Source organism: Alosa alosa, chromosome 14, assembly GCF_017589495.1.
Source record: "Alosa alosa isolate M-15738 ecotype Scorff River chromosome 14, AALO_Geno_1.1, whole genome shotgun sequence".
Classification (NCBI taxonomy): domain Eukaryota; kingdom Metazoa; phylum Chordata; class Actinopteri; order Clupeiformes; family Clupeidae; genus Alosa; species Alosa alosa.
Genome location: NC_063202.1, coordinates 7,937,635 through 7,952,757, shown reverse-complemented (window position 1 = coordinate 7,952,757; position 15,123 = coordinate 7,937,635). Strand labels below are relative to the sequence as shown.

Below are 15,123 nucleotides of genomic sequence, written 5' to 3'. Positions count from 1 at the left end.
GGACCAAAAAATAATTGTTATCTCTCCATTAACTCCCGTTCATATTTTTTTGAAAGATAGGTCCCTTGTAGCGGAAGTAAAACGGAAGTCACTGGCACACTCTATGGGACTTAACATTGGAGCTGCTCTTCGATAGGAACGCAACCACTTGGGGCGCTGGTTTTCACTTTCCCTCCCTATAGAACTTCTCAGGTCCTGCCATGCCAGTGACGTCATTGAAACTGGCAGCGTTCTAATACTAACAAACGCAATTTTGGTGTTGCTTAAAAAAGGCTACGTATTGATTTTTTTAATTACATTTTTTGGTGTCATTTATTTTTAATTGTCATAATCAACACATTATCAATGTTGATTCTTTCAGTTCAGTTCACCTTGAATGATTTATGACTGAATGGAACCTTGCGTTTTTAAAGGCTGTGTTGCAGGTTTAATTTTTCAACGAATTTGTGCAATTTGCTTGTTGGAAATAAACATTTAAACTGTTATCCATTGTATTTTATGTTGTTGGGTATCACAAAACAGAATATAATACGAAAAAGTAGTACTATTTTTACAGCGGTTTGCAACGATTCTCCTTTCCCCCACAATGCATTGCATTACGTCACCTTGGGGAGAGAATAGACCAAAGCCCGGCTTGAGAGCATTGAGAGTGACTAGAGACAGTTGTAGACAAGAGTATTCAGAGAGCGCAAATTATAGATAAATACGTATATATAGATAGACTAGATATATAGATAGACAGACAGATAGATAGATAGACAGATATATATAGATCGATAGATAGATAGGTTAGTATAGAGAGAGAGACATCCAGATAGCATAACGTTAGCATAGATAGATAGAAATATATAGTAGGTAGATTGACAATGGTAAACTACTGTGTTAGTGCTGGGTGTAAAAACTCAACCCAAACAGGAAACAGGGTCCATGGCTTCCCTTTGAAGGACAAGGCAACCCTCAGACAGTGGGTACAATTTGTCCGTGTTAGGTGGGCAAATTTTTCAATGACCTCCGTCACCACAAACTCCAAGATCTGCAGCGCGCATTTCAGGGAGGAGGACTACGACCCAGGGGATATCAGGATGGTTTCTCTTGGGCTGAAGAGGCTGAGCCAGGTACTGCTTATTCCGACCGCCGTGCCGTCTGTGCACACGCACCTCTCTGCCTGCCCTACGCCAAGACCGAGAAGCACTAACATCGGTGCCGCCCGCCGCAAGCGAGAGCTAGCTACGGTAAGTCTCATGCTAATGTTTACAAGCTGCGCGTTAGCTAGCCCTGTGTATACTACATACCGTGTTTGCCTTCTACTATGGTCAGTCTGACATCAGAAAAGCACATTTCGTGATACATGAATATGAACCAAAACAAAAGTGCAATGTCCAGAAGGTTGTCATATTTAGCTAGATATGCTAGGGCATTGGCTAAAGTTAGTGTTTGGACGGTGATAACCAAGCGACTTTCACAACTTGTGTGTATTTAGCTGCTTGATTAAAGTGGATGGAAAGTGACTATTACGGTTTTCTTTCATATGTATTTAACCGTGATCGTGTTGCTGACCCTTTTGGATTTCTTTGCGCAAGATGTTGACAGATGCCTCGACGCAGGAGACCACGGACTGTGTCGGTGAAACAATAGATGACCCCTTGCCCTCCTCCTCCACTTGTGACACAGGGACACAATGTAATTTGAAGCCCCCTGGAAGGTCTCACGGTAAATCTTGGGTATTTCTGGGATGATTCAATGTTTGAGTAGTTGATATGCTGTCTAAAACATACGTTGCCAAATTGCATGCAGGACATTTCTATACACGTTGATGAAATTAAAACATAGCCTACACCAAAACATAACCTATTAGATTTGCCATGATTGTCATATGTTTGGGTATGTTTACTGCCTCTGCCACAGCTGTGCAGGTGAACCTAAAGCCCAAGATGGTCAGTGTGGGGACTCAAACAACTTTCAGGATGCAAACTTCCACCCCCCTCACTAGTCCTGAACAAACTGATGATGAAGAAGAGGATCCCTCAGTCATCATCAGTGATTCGTCATGGCTGCCAGAAGACCAGATGTCTGATGTTGTACATGCCAATATGCTTTTTATTCATTTTCATCCAAACGAGGCCATTGAAAGCCATGATAGGTCTCGTCACCACTATGAAATTGTTGCCTGACAGCTGAAACCAGACAGGAGGGTAGAGGCTTCCTTATATGCCTGCCAAGAACTCCATATGCCCAGCGTGTATAGCCTGCCTGTACGCAGTGTACCGGTATTGCCTAGGGATGAGTATGTTGGAAACATGTTTATTGTCTATACAACACATCTCTAGTCACCTATAACTGTTTAAGTTGGTTCATAGGATTTTGTGTATAAAAAAAGAATGGTAAGGTAAACAAACAATTAACATACTCGTGTGTGCTGGCTTGAAGGGGACCATGATCCTGCCTGAAATGGGTGTAAGCTATCTTCAGTACAAACAGATTCAGGCAGCATGCCTCAAATCCTGGATGCTGAGTGAGGCATGTCACATCTGATGCCTCGCAGGGGTGAGCTCCTCGACCAGCGACCAAAACGCACTCACTTCCCTACAGCACAAGCTCTCCAACGCAGTTTCCATGGGACAGCACTGCCCACACAAGCACCTGTCAAACACAGCGACAGACACGCGGCGGCTACGTTTGCAAAAACATTTTCACCGGAGGAAGAGGTAAACACTTAAAAACACTTGGCAATGATGCTGTTACTGGAGCTAGTAGGCTACCATCAAAACGTGGAATAACTAATCATTAATGTTAGCTAGCATGATGTCTAATTGTAGATGACAAAGACAAAGTTTACCAGTACTACGACACTATGACAAAGTTTACCAGTACTATCTGAATGAACGTCATGATCACTGCCACTAGATATAAAGAAACGTTGATTTTTTCCCCCCCACTCGGTGCTATTCACTGACAGTACAAAAAATGTCGTTATTGTGCACGGCTGCTCGTAGACCAGGCTAGCTCCGGTGCTCATTGCTGCGTTGCTAAATGATAGCAACTCACCAGGACACTAGGCCAACTCTCCACTCATTCTCCTCGGACCATGCATTTAATTGGCTTTGAAGGCCATCAGTTCTTGGCAGTTCCTCATTTGCCCTCTCACGTCTCACAGGTTCGAAATTATACGGCTGCGGGCCATCATACATGTTATTGGTCCTTGCCAACTCTTCCTCGTCCCAGTCAGTCGCCATAGTTCTAATACTAGGCTGAGGCTACCTTTCCTCCACGTCTTCCCAACGTGACATCACCACCGAATTGCGTAAAAAAAAGACTTTGGTCTTTAAGACGGTCTTCAAGACCATTTTTGAGACATTTTAAAAATGATATACATATCTTGAGTGCTTTATGTACCAATTAATCAACAGTGATGGTTAACCTGCAACACAGGCTTGAAGCGCCAGAACTGCTTATTACGTCGTGTGACAAAGTTTACACCAATCATCATCTTCTAATGTATCCTTATGTTGAGATGTCCATTCTCTTTGCCCTAGGCTATCATTTGTCTTGTGGCATGTTTCAATTAAGACAGTACACAAGCTATTTTTATTGTTGTAATATTGAATGATTTCATGAATAAATTGTACGCACAGTGCGTACAGGATTACGGCTGGCGGCGCCACTGACCAAGGCCACAGTAGCCTGTGAACATGACACAAGGGAAATCACGGCCAAAGCAGGGGGCAACTCTTCTCTTCAATTTCCCTTCCAAATGACTTTTTATTGTCTGAAGACATCTATCGCAAGAATCTAACATTCTAAGCAAATGCAAGCTAACCAAAGTGCAGTCGGTTCTCCCGCCATGGTTTTGGAAATCACACACCTGCTGCATCTGAAGGCCCACGCATAATAATGGTGCATTCAGAGCACCAGTGGGTTATTTAAACTACATCATAAGAATTTATTTCGTCAGTCATCATGCTCATTTTAATGAGTAAGAATGATAGTTCTGCTGTATTTATTACAAACAAAATTCCGCGATGTCTCCCGCGAGTCACGTCAGGCAGACTGTAGCCTGTCTGTCCAGGATGAGCTGCCCTCTGTTGTAGCTCCTCCCGGCTAGCCTCTGAAGATCACGTTTACGTAGAAAGCCAGACCAATGGTGCATTCAGAGCACCTCGGAATGACAAGGACCGCCCCCATGGCTACTTTGTTTTTCCGACAGCAAGTGTTCATGTGCTTTGCCATCGGAATGTGTGACAAACACGGATGCCACAACAAAGGTTAAAACATACACTCACTAATCCTAAACAAACAACTGTATTTGCTTAAAATATAGTGTAAGATGCTCGTGAAAGAAAGATATGCAGCTTTCAAGTGACAAAAACGGCAAATTCCCAAGTTCACATTAAAACTGTTGGACATGAAAGGCCACATGGACTACAAACGAACTACAATGTGACGACAAAAGTGATGACGAGCCCCTAACTGGGCAACTCTGTTAGCAAAATCTAGCCCCAGTTTCCGACCTCTGACTCACACATTAAGTGACGTGAATGATGCTGAATGATGATGTTTTCACTCGGAGAAAGGTTTTTCCGAAGCCCATGAACGCTAGGTAAGGCCTACGACTATCACTCTACACGCCCCCTGTTGCACGTCACATTTTAATTTGTTAGCTGATCCTGGCTCCCCAAAATGCCGCATCATGTGAACAGATCAGCAGGCCGGCAATTTTTTTTTTACCTCGTTTTCAGACACACGTTGCGGCAAAAAGACGTCTCCTTTTCCCACAAATTTAGCATGATCTCTGTGTGAAAAGGCATATTGGTTAACTGTGGTTCTCTTTCAGTCAAGTTCACAATACATTAGGCGTGTTCGACTTGAGGCAGATCTGACTTGGTCTGGCTTTCTACGTAAACGTGATCTTCAGAGGCTAGCCAGGAGGAGCTACAACAGAGGGCAGCTCATCCCGGACAGACAGGCTACAGTTAGGGTTGCCAACCGTTCCGTAAAATACGAAATCGTCCTGTATTTGCAAGGAAAAAGATGTGTTCCGTATTGAACTGATACGGAACGCATTTTGTTCCGTATTATTGAGAATCAACTAGTGCAAATCCATGACAGATCAGTATTATAAGTTAGACTAAATGAATAATTCACGATTTATATGAGATAAAGGGAAACTTTGCTGCTGTCCTTTATCCCTCTCAGTTTGTCTGTCATCACTATCCCAACAGAGAATGCACTTTTCGTTTGAGCCACTGTGAGTCACGTTTATTACGCTGATAGCCTAGTAGCATGAGATGACATGTCTTGCTCAGAGTTTTACAGTGCATCTGTGCAAGATAAACACATAGGCTAGCCTACTTGCTGCAGAGACAGAAAAAAGCCAGAAATAAAATAAGGCTTCACCAAATTCAGAGCTTCTACAGCTGCTTGTGATGTGATGTTTCCTATGACAGCATATCTGCCAGTTCAGTTTTCAGAGTTGTTTGGTTTGAGTATAATAGGCTACAAACAGTTATTTTTTATAAAGTGTTTTAGCATCGAAATTATTCTTGTTTTGCACCAGATAGAAAATGAGTAGGCTAGTAGGTTACATTAATTCAATTTGGAGCCCTGGAGGCGTCACTGCAAGATTTGTTTTAAAAATATATTATGAGAATGTGCGCTCATTTGACCAAACTGTGCACTTGTTTTACTCAATTATGATCTCATTTTACTAGATTGTGGATAGAATGTAGTATATTATGTACGCATTTTAGTAAATAATGGCTCACAATGATGCACTATTTAGTACAATAATACATACATCATTTCAATACCCCCACTAACTGAAGTGGATGCCAGTGTACTGAAGTGTATTACCCCCCTCATTTTCATATCAGAAAGTTGGTAACCCTAGCTACAGTCTGCCTGACGTGACTCGCAGGAGATATCGCGGAATTTTGTTTGCAATAAACACAGCAGAACTTTCATTCTTACTAGGGCTGTAACGATATACGATTCGAACCGGAAATCGTGACATTCATATCGCTAGAAAAAACTAGAAAAGCATTTCCTGAAGGAAATACAGTGCATGAAAATGCTAAAATATGATGTAAAATATCATACAGAGTAAAAACAAACTATATTGGTTGGTAGGTAGATGAGGTTTAATATAGTTGGAATGACTGAACAGTAAAATAGGTGGATAGTTTAAATGGTTAAATTATTTAGGTAGATAGTTGACGATAACTGACAGTTGGAATGGCTCTAATGTTTGCTAGCAGTTATGCTAACTATGTTAACAAAGATAATAATACTAACCAAGTTACTTAACTTAGTTAATTTAGCTAATGTTTTCTAGCAGTTTTTTTTTAAATATTAATAATGTTAATGCTTTTAACTATGTTAACAATGCTAACTATGTGACTTAGCTAACTTAGCTAATAATTTATAGCAGTTATGCTAAAATATTAAGAATATTAACATGCTATCCATGTGACTTAGCTAACCTAGCTAATCATTTTTAGCAGTTTTGTTTAAAATGCTAACAATGTTAGCAATGCTAACCATGCTAACTAGCTACAGTGGGTAGGAGTCATAGTTGATGACAAGTAACAGTTACAATGGCTGAACAGTTAAAAAGTTCAGTAGTTTAAAGGGTTAAATTGTTTAACAGTCAAATATTGTAGTGTGGACTTTTATTTTGAAACAGTTTTTGGCAGAGGAAACAGTTGAACAGGCAGTATGTTTTGCACACATGAAATTGTAACTCATCCCCAGTGTGATTGGCTCATTCAGTCATTCCCTCACTCTCTACCTCAAGCTGGTGGGTGGTGAGCGTTCTGGCACATAATGGCTGCCACGCATCACCCAGGTGCAACACTTTGGCGGTGGTGAGGTTCCCCCTTCACTGAAAAAGCGCTCCTGGTGCCTTGAAAAGTGCTATATAAATGCAATTTGTTGCTGTTGTAGTTATAAAAGGTATAAAGTGTGTTGTGAAAGCACACTTTATAAGTAACGTTTTGTTAAGGAAAACATGATATCAGTGTCAATTTGGTTTATAGTAATTTAATCAGTTTTATGCTATGTTAAAGCTAAATATTTTGGAGGATTTGTTCTTAAGTACCAATTTAGATTTGCTGGCACTTCTCAGTTCACTTCCAGAAATACAATGAGAATAATATTAGTTTAACTGAGTGAAAGTGTGCAAATATGTGTTTCAAATGTGTCTCTTATATGTTTGAAAGGATTAGGCACTACTGACTGTCCTTGTTATTGTGTTTTGATGAAATGATTTCCCTTATTGGAACTGCACACTGAAATCCCCAACAGTAGAACACAAGTTAAACAACCGCCCACTGCGGTCTTCTGGTGAGCGTCTGTTGTGTCGACCAGTCATGAAAACTGGGTCTAATTCCAGACTCTTTTCTTCAGTGGTTCCATGTTGGTGGAATGAATTGCCCAGTGCTCTCTGTTCCTGTGGTAGTTTTGGGTCGTTTAAGAGGGGTCTAAAGACATTCCTATTCAACATATACTTAGTTGTTTAAGCGCTTATGTGTTATGGTTTGTATAATGTTGTTTTATTTTAATTGGGCTGTTCATTAATTTGACATTATTGTTTATTATTGATATTCTCCTTAATGTAGTCTTAGCATGTAATTATTTTTATATTATTGATTGAATGGACATTATTGTTTTATTATTGCCTTTCCCCTTTTTTTCATTGCTTTTTTATTAGGCTATTGATTGAATTGATATTATTGTTTATTATAACTATTCTCCTTATTATATTTGACCAACATTCTAATCTGTTCCCTGTTCAATTTTAAATATTATTATGTTGTTTTGTATTTATGTGTCGCTTTGGACAAAGGCGTCTGCTAAATCCATAACCTAACCATAACCATAAGTATTGAGGTTAAATAACAAGACAGAGTACATGTGTTCTGATATCACAAGCTCTCTTTATTGGTCATAAAGATGAAACTCGACAAAGTCATGGCAGCTTTAGTTAGCGGCGAGGGTCTGGTCCACCCAGGCGCGGAGAGCGGTGACGCGGGCGTACACTCCGGGCATGGTGGGGGTGCAGGTGCCGCTGCCCCAGGACACGATACCAACCAGGGTCCAGGCGCCAGCCTTCTCACAGACCAGGGGGCCACCAGAGTCACCCTGCAGCACACACACACAGCAGAGGGACATTAGGGAAACGCTCACAGGGATAGTAGGGAAAGGAGTTAGAAAGGAGTTACAAATTAGCTAAGGGATCAAAGTAGTGAATAATAAAGAGAAGCTAGTTGATGTTAGTAAAATGTTTATATGTATTTGAGTCATATTTATTCAGAGGAGCATGAGGAGCTACCATGCAAGGATCAAAGTAGTGAATAATAAAGAGAAGCTAGTTGATGTTAGTAAAATGTTTATATGTATTTGAGTCATATTTATTCAGAGGAGCATGAGGAGAGGAGGCTGCGTACCATGCAAGAGGAGGGATCAAAGTAGTGAATAATAAAGAGAAGCTAGTTGATTTTTGATAAATTTGAATTTTAGAACCTTCAATTGTTGCGGAACTTAGAACGTTCAAAAACCTACTCCTTTAAGGGTTAAAGTAATGTACGTTCCAATGGGATTAAGCTGTAAACACAACAGTAACAGATAGCCTGAGGGCTCGTACCATGCAAGAGGAGGCACCGGAGGCACCAGCACAGATCATGAGGTCGGAGATGTTGCTGCCCCAGTACTGCTTGCACTGAGTGTTGGTCAGGAGGGGCAGGGAGGCCTGCTGCAGGAGAGCGGGGGTATCAGCAGCTGAAAGGCAGAGTAATATGACATGTGAGTGTATTTCTAGTGTATTCATTATTAGTTTAGCATAATTATGTTGTTTTTATATCATTCGGTATTACACAAATTCATACACATTTTAAATGGGTTTCTACAAAAAGACTACTGGTAATCAAAGATTCTACAGCGCTCCGCTCTAGAATCTTTGCTGGTAATGGTGATCTGATTCAACTTACCATTGTGCTTGGTCAGACCCCATCCAGAGGTGACACACCTCATGCCACCGGCGAAGTTGTCGCTGGTCTCAGCCATGCACACGGGAGATACGCGGAGGCCCATCTGGGCGGGAGAAGCCAGCTTGATCAGGAGGATGTCGTTGTTGATGGTGTAGCTGTTGTAATTGGGGTGCTTGAAGACCTGATGTAGAAGAGGCAAAAAGGATCATGAACAATTTGATGCAAACCATGCGACCACCAAACGACTCACTGAGGAGGACTCACAGCCTCGGGATGTATTGCTTGTTTGATATGTCTGCTTCAGATCACAATGACTGATTGACAGTTGATACGCACCTTGCCGACACTCATGACCTGGGTGTCCTCAGCATTAGAGGAACGGTCGTGCTCACCCAAGACGACACGGTGGGAGGTCCTGAAATGAACATTTAAACCTTTATACAACGTTCACTGTCATTTAGGAGACTTGAGATTTTTGTGACGCTTCAATTTGGTGAATCAAAACCTATGTGTGTGCAAAAATGGCAGCAGTAAAATAATTTATGATGAAACATTTTTTGTCTTAGTGAGCAGTAATGTGTGTTTGCCTGAAGTGGTGAGTACATTAAAGCTCTCTCACCTCACGTTGCAGTGGGCAGCAGTCACAACCCAGTTCTCGTTGATCAGAGAACCACCGCAGAAATGGAAGCCAGTGTAGTCCTGAATTGCAGACATTTTGGAAAATTACGTTTTTTTTCTTCTATTCGTCAAATAAATCATATTTTCATAGCTTAGCAAAGGTGCTGTAAATGGTCCACTGTCACAGAACAATATTACTGAAGTATGTTCTAATGTAGATTTTTTTTAACTTTATGTTTATTGGGTAAAATTACACATTCATATACATCAATATGACATTTTCATTTTCAAATCCAAAGTTGTTTACCACATCTGGTAACCCAATATTAAACAGATATTTATGTTATTGAGTATGTAGTAAAATGTAATGATAAAGTGTATGTAATCAAAGGCAACACACCCTGAAAGGCATATCATTGAATAAGGGGGCACTTGGAAATGTAGAGTTAAAGTCATGGGAGGATTATGAACTTTCGGGCCCAGATGTATTAAGGGCCCCCCACTAATTGTTATATATGTGGGAGGGGGGTTTGGGGGTCCTCCCCTAGAAAAAAAAATGAATTTGTTTGATGTGATTTCCTGTATTCTGGTGCATTTTGGGGATGGCCAATACTAAATTCAATAAGATTCATAGCCTACATCCTGATTTGTTGATACTGAGGCAATGATTCCATGCAAAGGCTTGGGCTTCAGGGCCCCCTGACCCCTTGGGGCCCGGTAGGCCCGTGCAGTAATCCATCCCTGGTTAAAGTGTGCGTTACCTGCAGAGACACCTGCCAGGGCCAGGAGTGGGGAACAGCCTCCTCACCGTTGACAATCCTGGAGTAGCCAGTGACAACGGGCTTGATGGCAGGAATGCCACAGCCTGAAAAAAAGTTGAGGAAATCACATTATTAGTCAAGAATTCGGCACTTTAAGAAAGCTAAAGCCTCCTAGACTGAAACCTATTGTAGTAGCAGCAGTAACACGTTTCATCACATAGTAGTAGCTATAAGCATTTAAACACTGAAAAAATACAGCCAACAATGCACTTCTTCTGACTGAGATCCAGCTCTGGCTATCCGCTGATTTGTTTGGGCTCTGTGTAGGTGCTCTCTGGAGCACCAACACCTTTGGTGTTTCTCCTTACCGAAGGCTGAGCTCACAAAGGCGAGGCAGGAGATGATCCACAGGAAGGCCATGTCTACAACATGCTGAACAGACCACAGCCGAGACCTTTTATACGGTCGAGGGGAGCTCACATCAGCATATTGTATACCTTATCTCATCGTGGGACAGAACATACCTTGCATAGATGGGTTGAGGCTTGCAGGACCCCCCCACCCCGTCTTTGTAGCACGTGTTAGAGAATGGCCTGATTCTTTAGGGCTTACCTTGGTAGCATTGTGCTTCAGACTGTACTGTAGGCCTACTACTCAGCAAACACACTAGACTAAAACAATTGTGTGCTTATGGTTTAAAATTCACTTGCACCCTTTTCTATAATCTTGTCGGCTCTGATAAATAATGGGTCCTATAAATGTTTTCTTTTAAGAGCCATTAAAATGATGTATTCACTTTCAATATTGTTCTATTCCATATGGCACCATACCATTTTACCATGGCACCAGCATTGCAAACACAATGCTACAACATGTGCACATTAACTGCATGTGACTGTACATTATTATATTGTAGGAATCATACAGTACATGCTTTGTTAATGTAATCCACAAAAATGTATGCACTAGTGACCTTCAAATATGCATTCTACACAGAACTTGGGGAAAGTGTAAGTGATAACTTATGTTCAATTTCTCACGGCCTTGCCTTGAGACATCTGCACCTGTTCTCAATGTACACTTTTTTTCTAAGACATGAGGGATAGGTGAGTGTGCAACACAAGCATAAAGCATATGGGCAATGTTTTTGACAATGCATTTTTATTGTGAATATATAATATGTCACTGTCAAATATACAGTAAATGCTATAGATAGATAGATAGATAGATAGATATATACTTTATTGATTCCTAGGGTAAATTCAAGTATATGTAAGACACAAATGTTTGCAAATGATTTCATAATAAAGGCCTAATTCATCATGAACAAGAAATTTGTGAATACACACCTAACAAATGGTTAATGTTGCCTAACACATGCCTTACAAGTCACTAATACAGATATTAATTAGGTATGTATTGGTGGCTAACATGTGGACCTTAAAATAAAGTGTTACCCAATTTTTTGTTTTTGTGTCACACTCCTGATTGACAGCCTCTGCTGTTATATTGTTTCATGCTGGGGTTATATATGTGAGAACAGATGTCATTAGTGATGTTAGGATAGGCAAAGGGGTCTGTGTGGCAGTCAGGTCTCCACTTTGGAACTACCAGCAGGACCCCAAGCTAAAGCAAGTGGTCAATAAACCCTTTCCAGAAGTGAGAAATGTCCAATAGGAGTACAAGCGTCCATCTTTCTGCTCAACCTGTGCAGTGCAAAATATCTCCTGATTTCATTTAGCAGGTACACGTCACATTCTATTAGATCATATTTACAAAAAAGAGAGCAAGAGATCTGCAAATAACCTTTCAGTGTCTCTGCCCTTACCTATGCACATTTTCCATCCACTGACATTTCAAAAATATTTCCACACACATTATTTCACAAAATAAATTGAAATTGATTAAATTATTATTGTTCTCCTCTACTTTCTCCTTTGTTTTTTTTTTTTTTTTTTTTTATCAAACCCTTGTACCGCCCCAAGGAAAATAGCTGGCTACTTTTCATCTCACAGAAATAAATCAATATTGGGAGATTACTGAATTTCTAGCTTGTGTCTAGCCCTTAGGAAGAAACAAAGAACAAACAAAGAAAAGAGTGTTGCTACATGCAAAATATGTCGTTATTAAGCCATTTTACCAGGTAGAAAGGTACACTACTCTATTCATCCCCAAAGGGAAATTATGGTGTTATCGCCGCAATTACTAATATAAGATAAGATAAGATATGCTTTTATTGCCACAATGTTAGTGGTAGCCTAATTGATGGTACAGAGAAAAGGGAGAAAAACTAAATAAAATAACACTAAATAAATCAATAAATAGTTCAGATCAGTTTTGTGTTCAGGAGTCTCAAGGTCAGAAGCGTCTGTAGTGTCTTCCAAAAGTTAGAAGCTAGAACAAGCTGGTGGTTTGGATGAGAGGGGTGTCTTATTTTGGTAACTCGGTATGGTAGCCTCATCCATATATCACACACATATACACACAAGTGAAAATAAATAGAGTTTACGATATTCAATTCAATTTCAATTTATTGTGCTTATAGAGCGCCAAAACATTACATGGCGCTTTACAGAATGTAGGCAATCAGAGAAAAAGGAAAGAAAGGAAGAAAAGAAAAGAAAGAGAGAGAGAGAGGCCCATGGGTAACAGGGGCGACAGGGGCAGTAGAATGCAATAGTGAGGCCCATGGGTAACAGGGGGGAAAAACTCCCTAGAATTGGAGATACATATAGGAAGAAACCTCAAGCAGATCCACGACTCAAGGGCCTGACCCATCTGCCTAGGGTCAATACAGGACAGTAAGGTCTGTATACAGTACATGACAAATGCATATGATAGTCAGGTGTAGAGAATAAGACATGGTGTTAAAAAGCACTTGAGCAGAAAGTTACAAGAGGTGGGGTGATTACGTATTTGGTCTGATAATTCATTAATCCTGATTTAGTGACAGAAAGTTCAAATAGTCTAGCATTGAATTTGTCCAGGGGAAGGGAGTTGTCATGGGGCATGTGGTGGGTCGGCAGACAGGCCAGGAATCCGGGCAGAATTGCCATAGGCAGGTGATGGGTCGCTAGGCTGTACGGGCCAGGAATCCAGATAGAGGGACAGTAATAGGGCAGTCGAGGATGGGACTTCATGAGATGGGTGAGAGGAGGGCCAACACATGGATGGTTGATGACTGGTGATGATATACCTCACAAGTGAGGTACAGTAAGGGGAAAAAAAGAGAGATGTAGAGTGGGTTAGTATTACTGAAAATCAAAATGGTTAATGTCAATAAGTAATTAGTGGTACTATATATTGTTACAGTATATCATACAGTAGTGAGAATATGCAAGAGAGGGAGAGTTGAGAGAGAGAGAAGGGGAGAGAGGAGAGGGGGGGGTTGTACGGCGTGACACATGAAAAGTCCATGACAGCACTATGCTATAGCAGCATAACTAAGGCATGGTGAGGGGTAGTCGGCACCAGCGCAGGTATGGTCAGTGACCACCATCGCGACGCCACGACTGGGGTGCCAGTCACACGAGGACTCAGCAGGGTGGTCAATTCCAAAATCCCTGAGGTGGGTGAAGTTCCACACCGCACCATACCTAACTATGGGAGGCAGTAAAGAGGTATGTTTTAAGTCTAGACTTAAAAATAGGGAGGGTGTCTGCTAGTCGAATTGAGGAAGGAAGATTATTCCAGAGGAGGGGTGCGCGGTAGCTGAAATCGTTGCCTCCTACTGTAGTTTTTGAGATTCTTGGAATTACAAGAAGGCCAGTATTCTGTGATCGTAGCGATCTAGGTGGGTTATATGGGACTAGGAGATCTTTAATATATTCTGGTGCCTGGCCATTAATGGCTTTGTATGTTAGAAGTAATATTTTGAAGTCAATGCGACTTTTAACAGGCAGCCAGTGTAGAGATGCCAGGATTGGGGAAATATTTTTTAGTTCTATTGAGTGTGCGAGCAGCTGCATTTTGTATAAGCTGTAGGTTCTTTAGATATGTGTTATTGCAGCCAGCGTATAGAGCATTGCAATAATCAATCCTTGAGGTGACAAAAGCATGGATTAATTTCTCAGTGTCTGGTAAGGATAAAGACTTCCTTATCTTGGAAATGTTCCTTAAGTGATAAAATGAAGTTTTGGTAATCTGTTTTATGTGATTACTTAGTGATAGGTCTTGGTCAATTGTAACTCCTAGATTTTTAACACTTGTGGATGAGGATAGTTGAAGATCAGTAAATGTAGCCTGTGATGAGGATAGGATATCCCTCGTCTTTTTAGGACCTAAAACCATGACTTCTGTTTTATCGGAGTTCAAAAGCAGGAAATTATTTGTCATCCATGTCTTTATGTCTCTTATACATGTGTCAAGTTTGGCTAACGGAGTTAATTCGTCAGGTTTTATGGAAAGGTATAGTGTATCGTCTGCATAAGAATGAAATTTAATGCCATGTTTTCTAATTTCTGAGCCTAGAGGAAGCATATAGAGAGAAAATAACAGGGGCCCTAGTACTGAGCCTTGAGGCACCCCATATTTTACCATAGTCAAATTGTCTGCGGTTAGAAAGGTATGATCTAAACCAAGCGAGTGCTGAGTCTTTAATGCCTATCGAATGTTCAAGCCTGTGGAGTAGTATATTGTGGTCTATGGTGTCAAAGGCAGCACTGAGGTCCAGGAGGACCGATATTGATATATGTCCATTATCGGCAGCAATGAGGAGGTCATTAAAAACTTTAACTAAGGCTGATTCAGTACTGTGGTGA

The 15,123-nt window shown here is 40.9% G+C and overlaps 1 protein-coding gene across 1 annotated transcript; it reads right to left on the bottom strand.

Moving 5' to 3' along the window:
- Positions 1-7,917: 7,917 nt before the first annotated feature.
- On the bottom strand, positions 7,918-10,783 carry LOC125307484 (chymotrypsin A-like). The gene is made up of 7 exons (XM_048263491.1): positions 10,732-10,783; positions 10,364-10,467; positions 9,604-9,683; positions 9,321-9,399; positions 8,985-9,165; positions 8,642-8,775; positions 7,918-8,139 (listed from the first exon to the last, which is right to left on the bottom strand). The coding sequence occupies exons 1-7, from the start codon at positions 10,781-10,783 to the stop codon at positions 7,978-7,980; spliced, it is 792 nt and encodes a 263-aa protein (XP_048119448.1). The 3' UTR covers positions 7,918-7,977.
- Between the last annotated feature and the right edge of the window lie 4,340 nt (positions 10,784-15,123).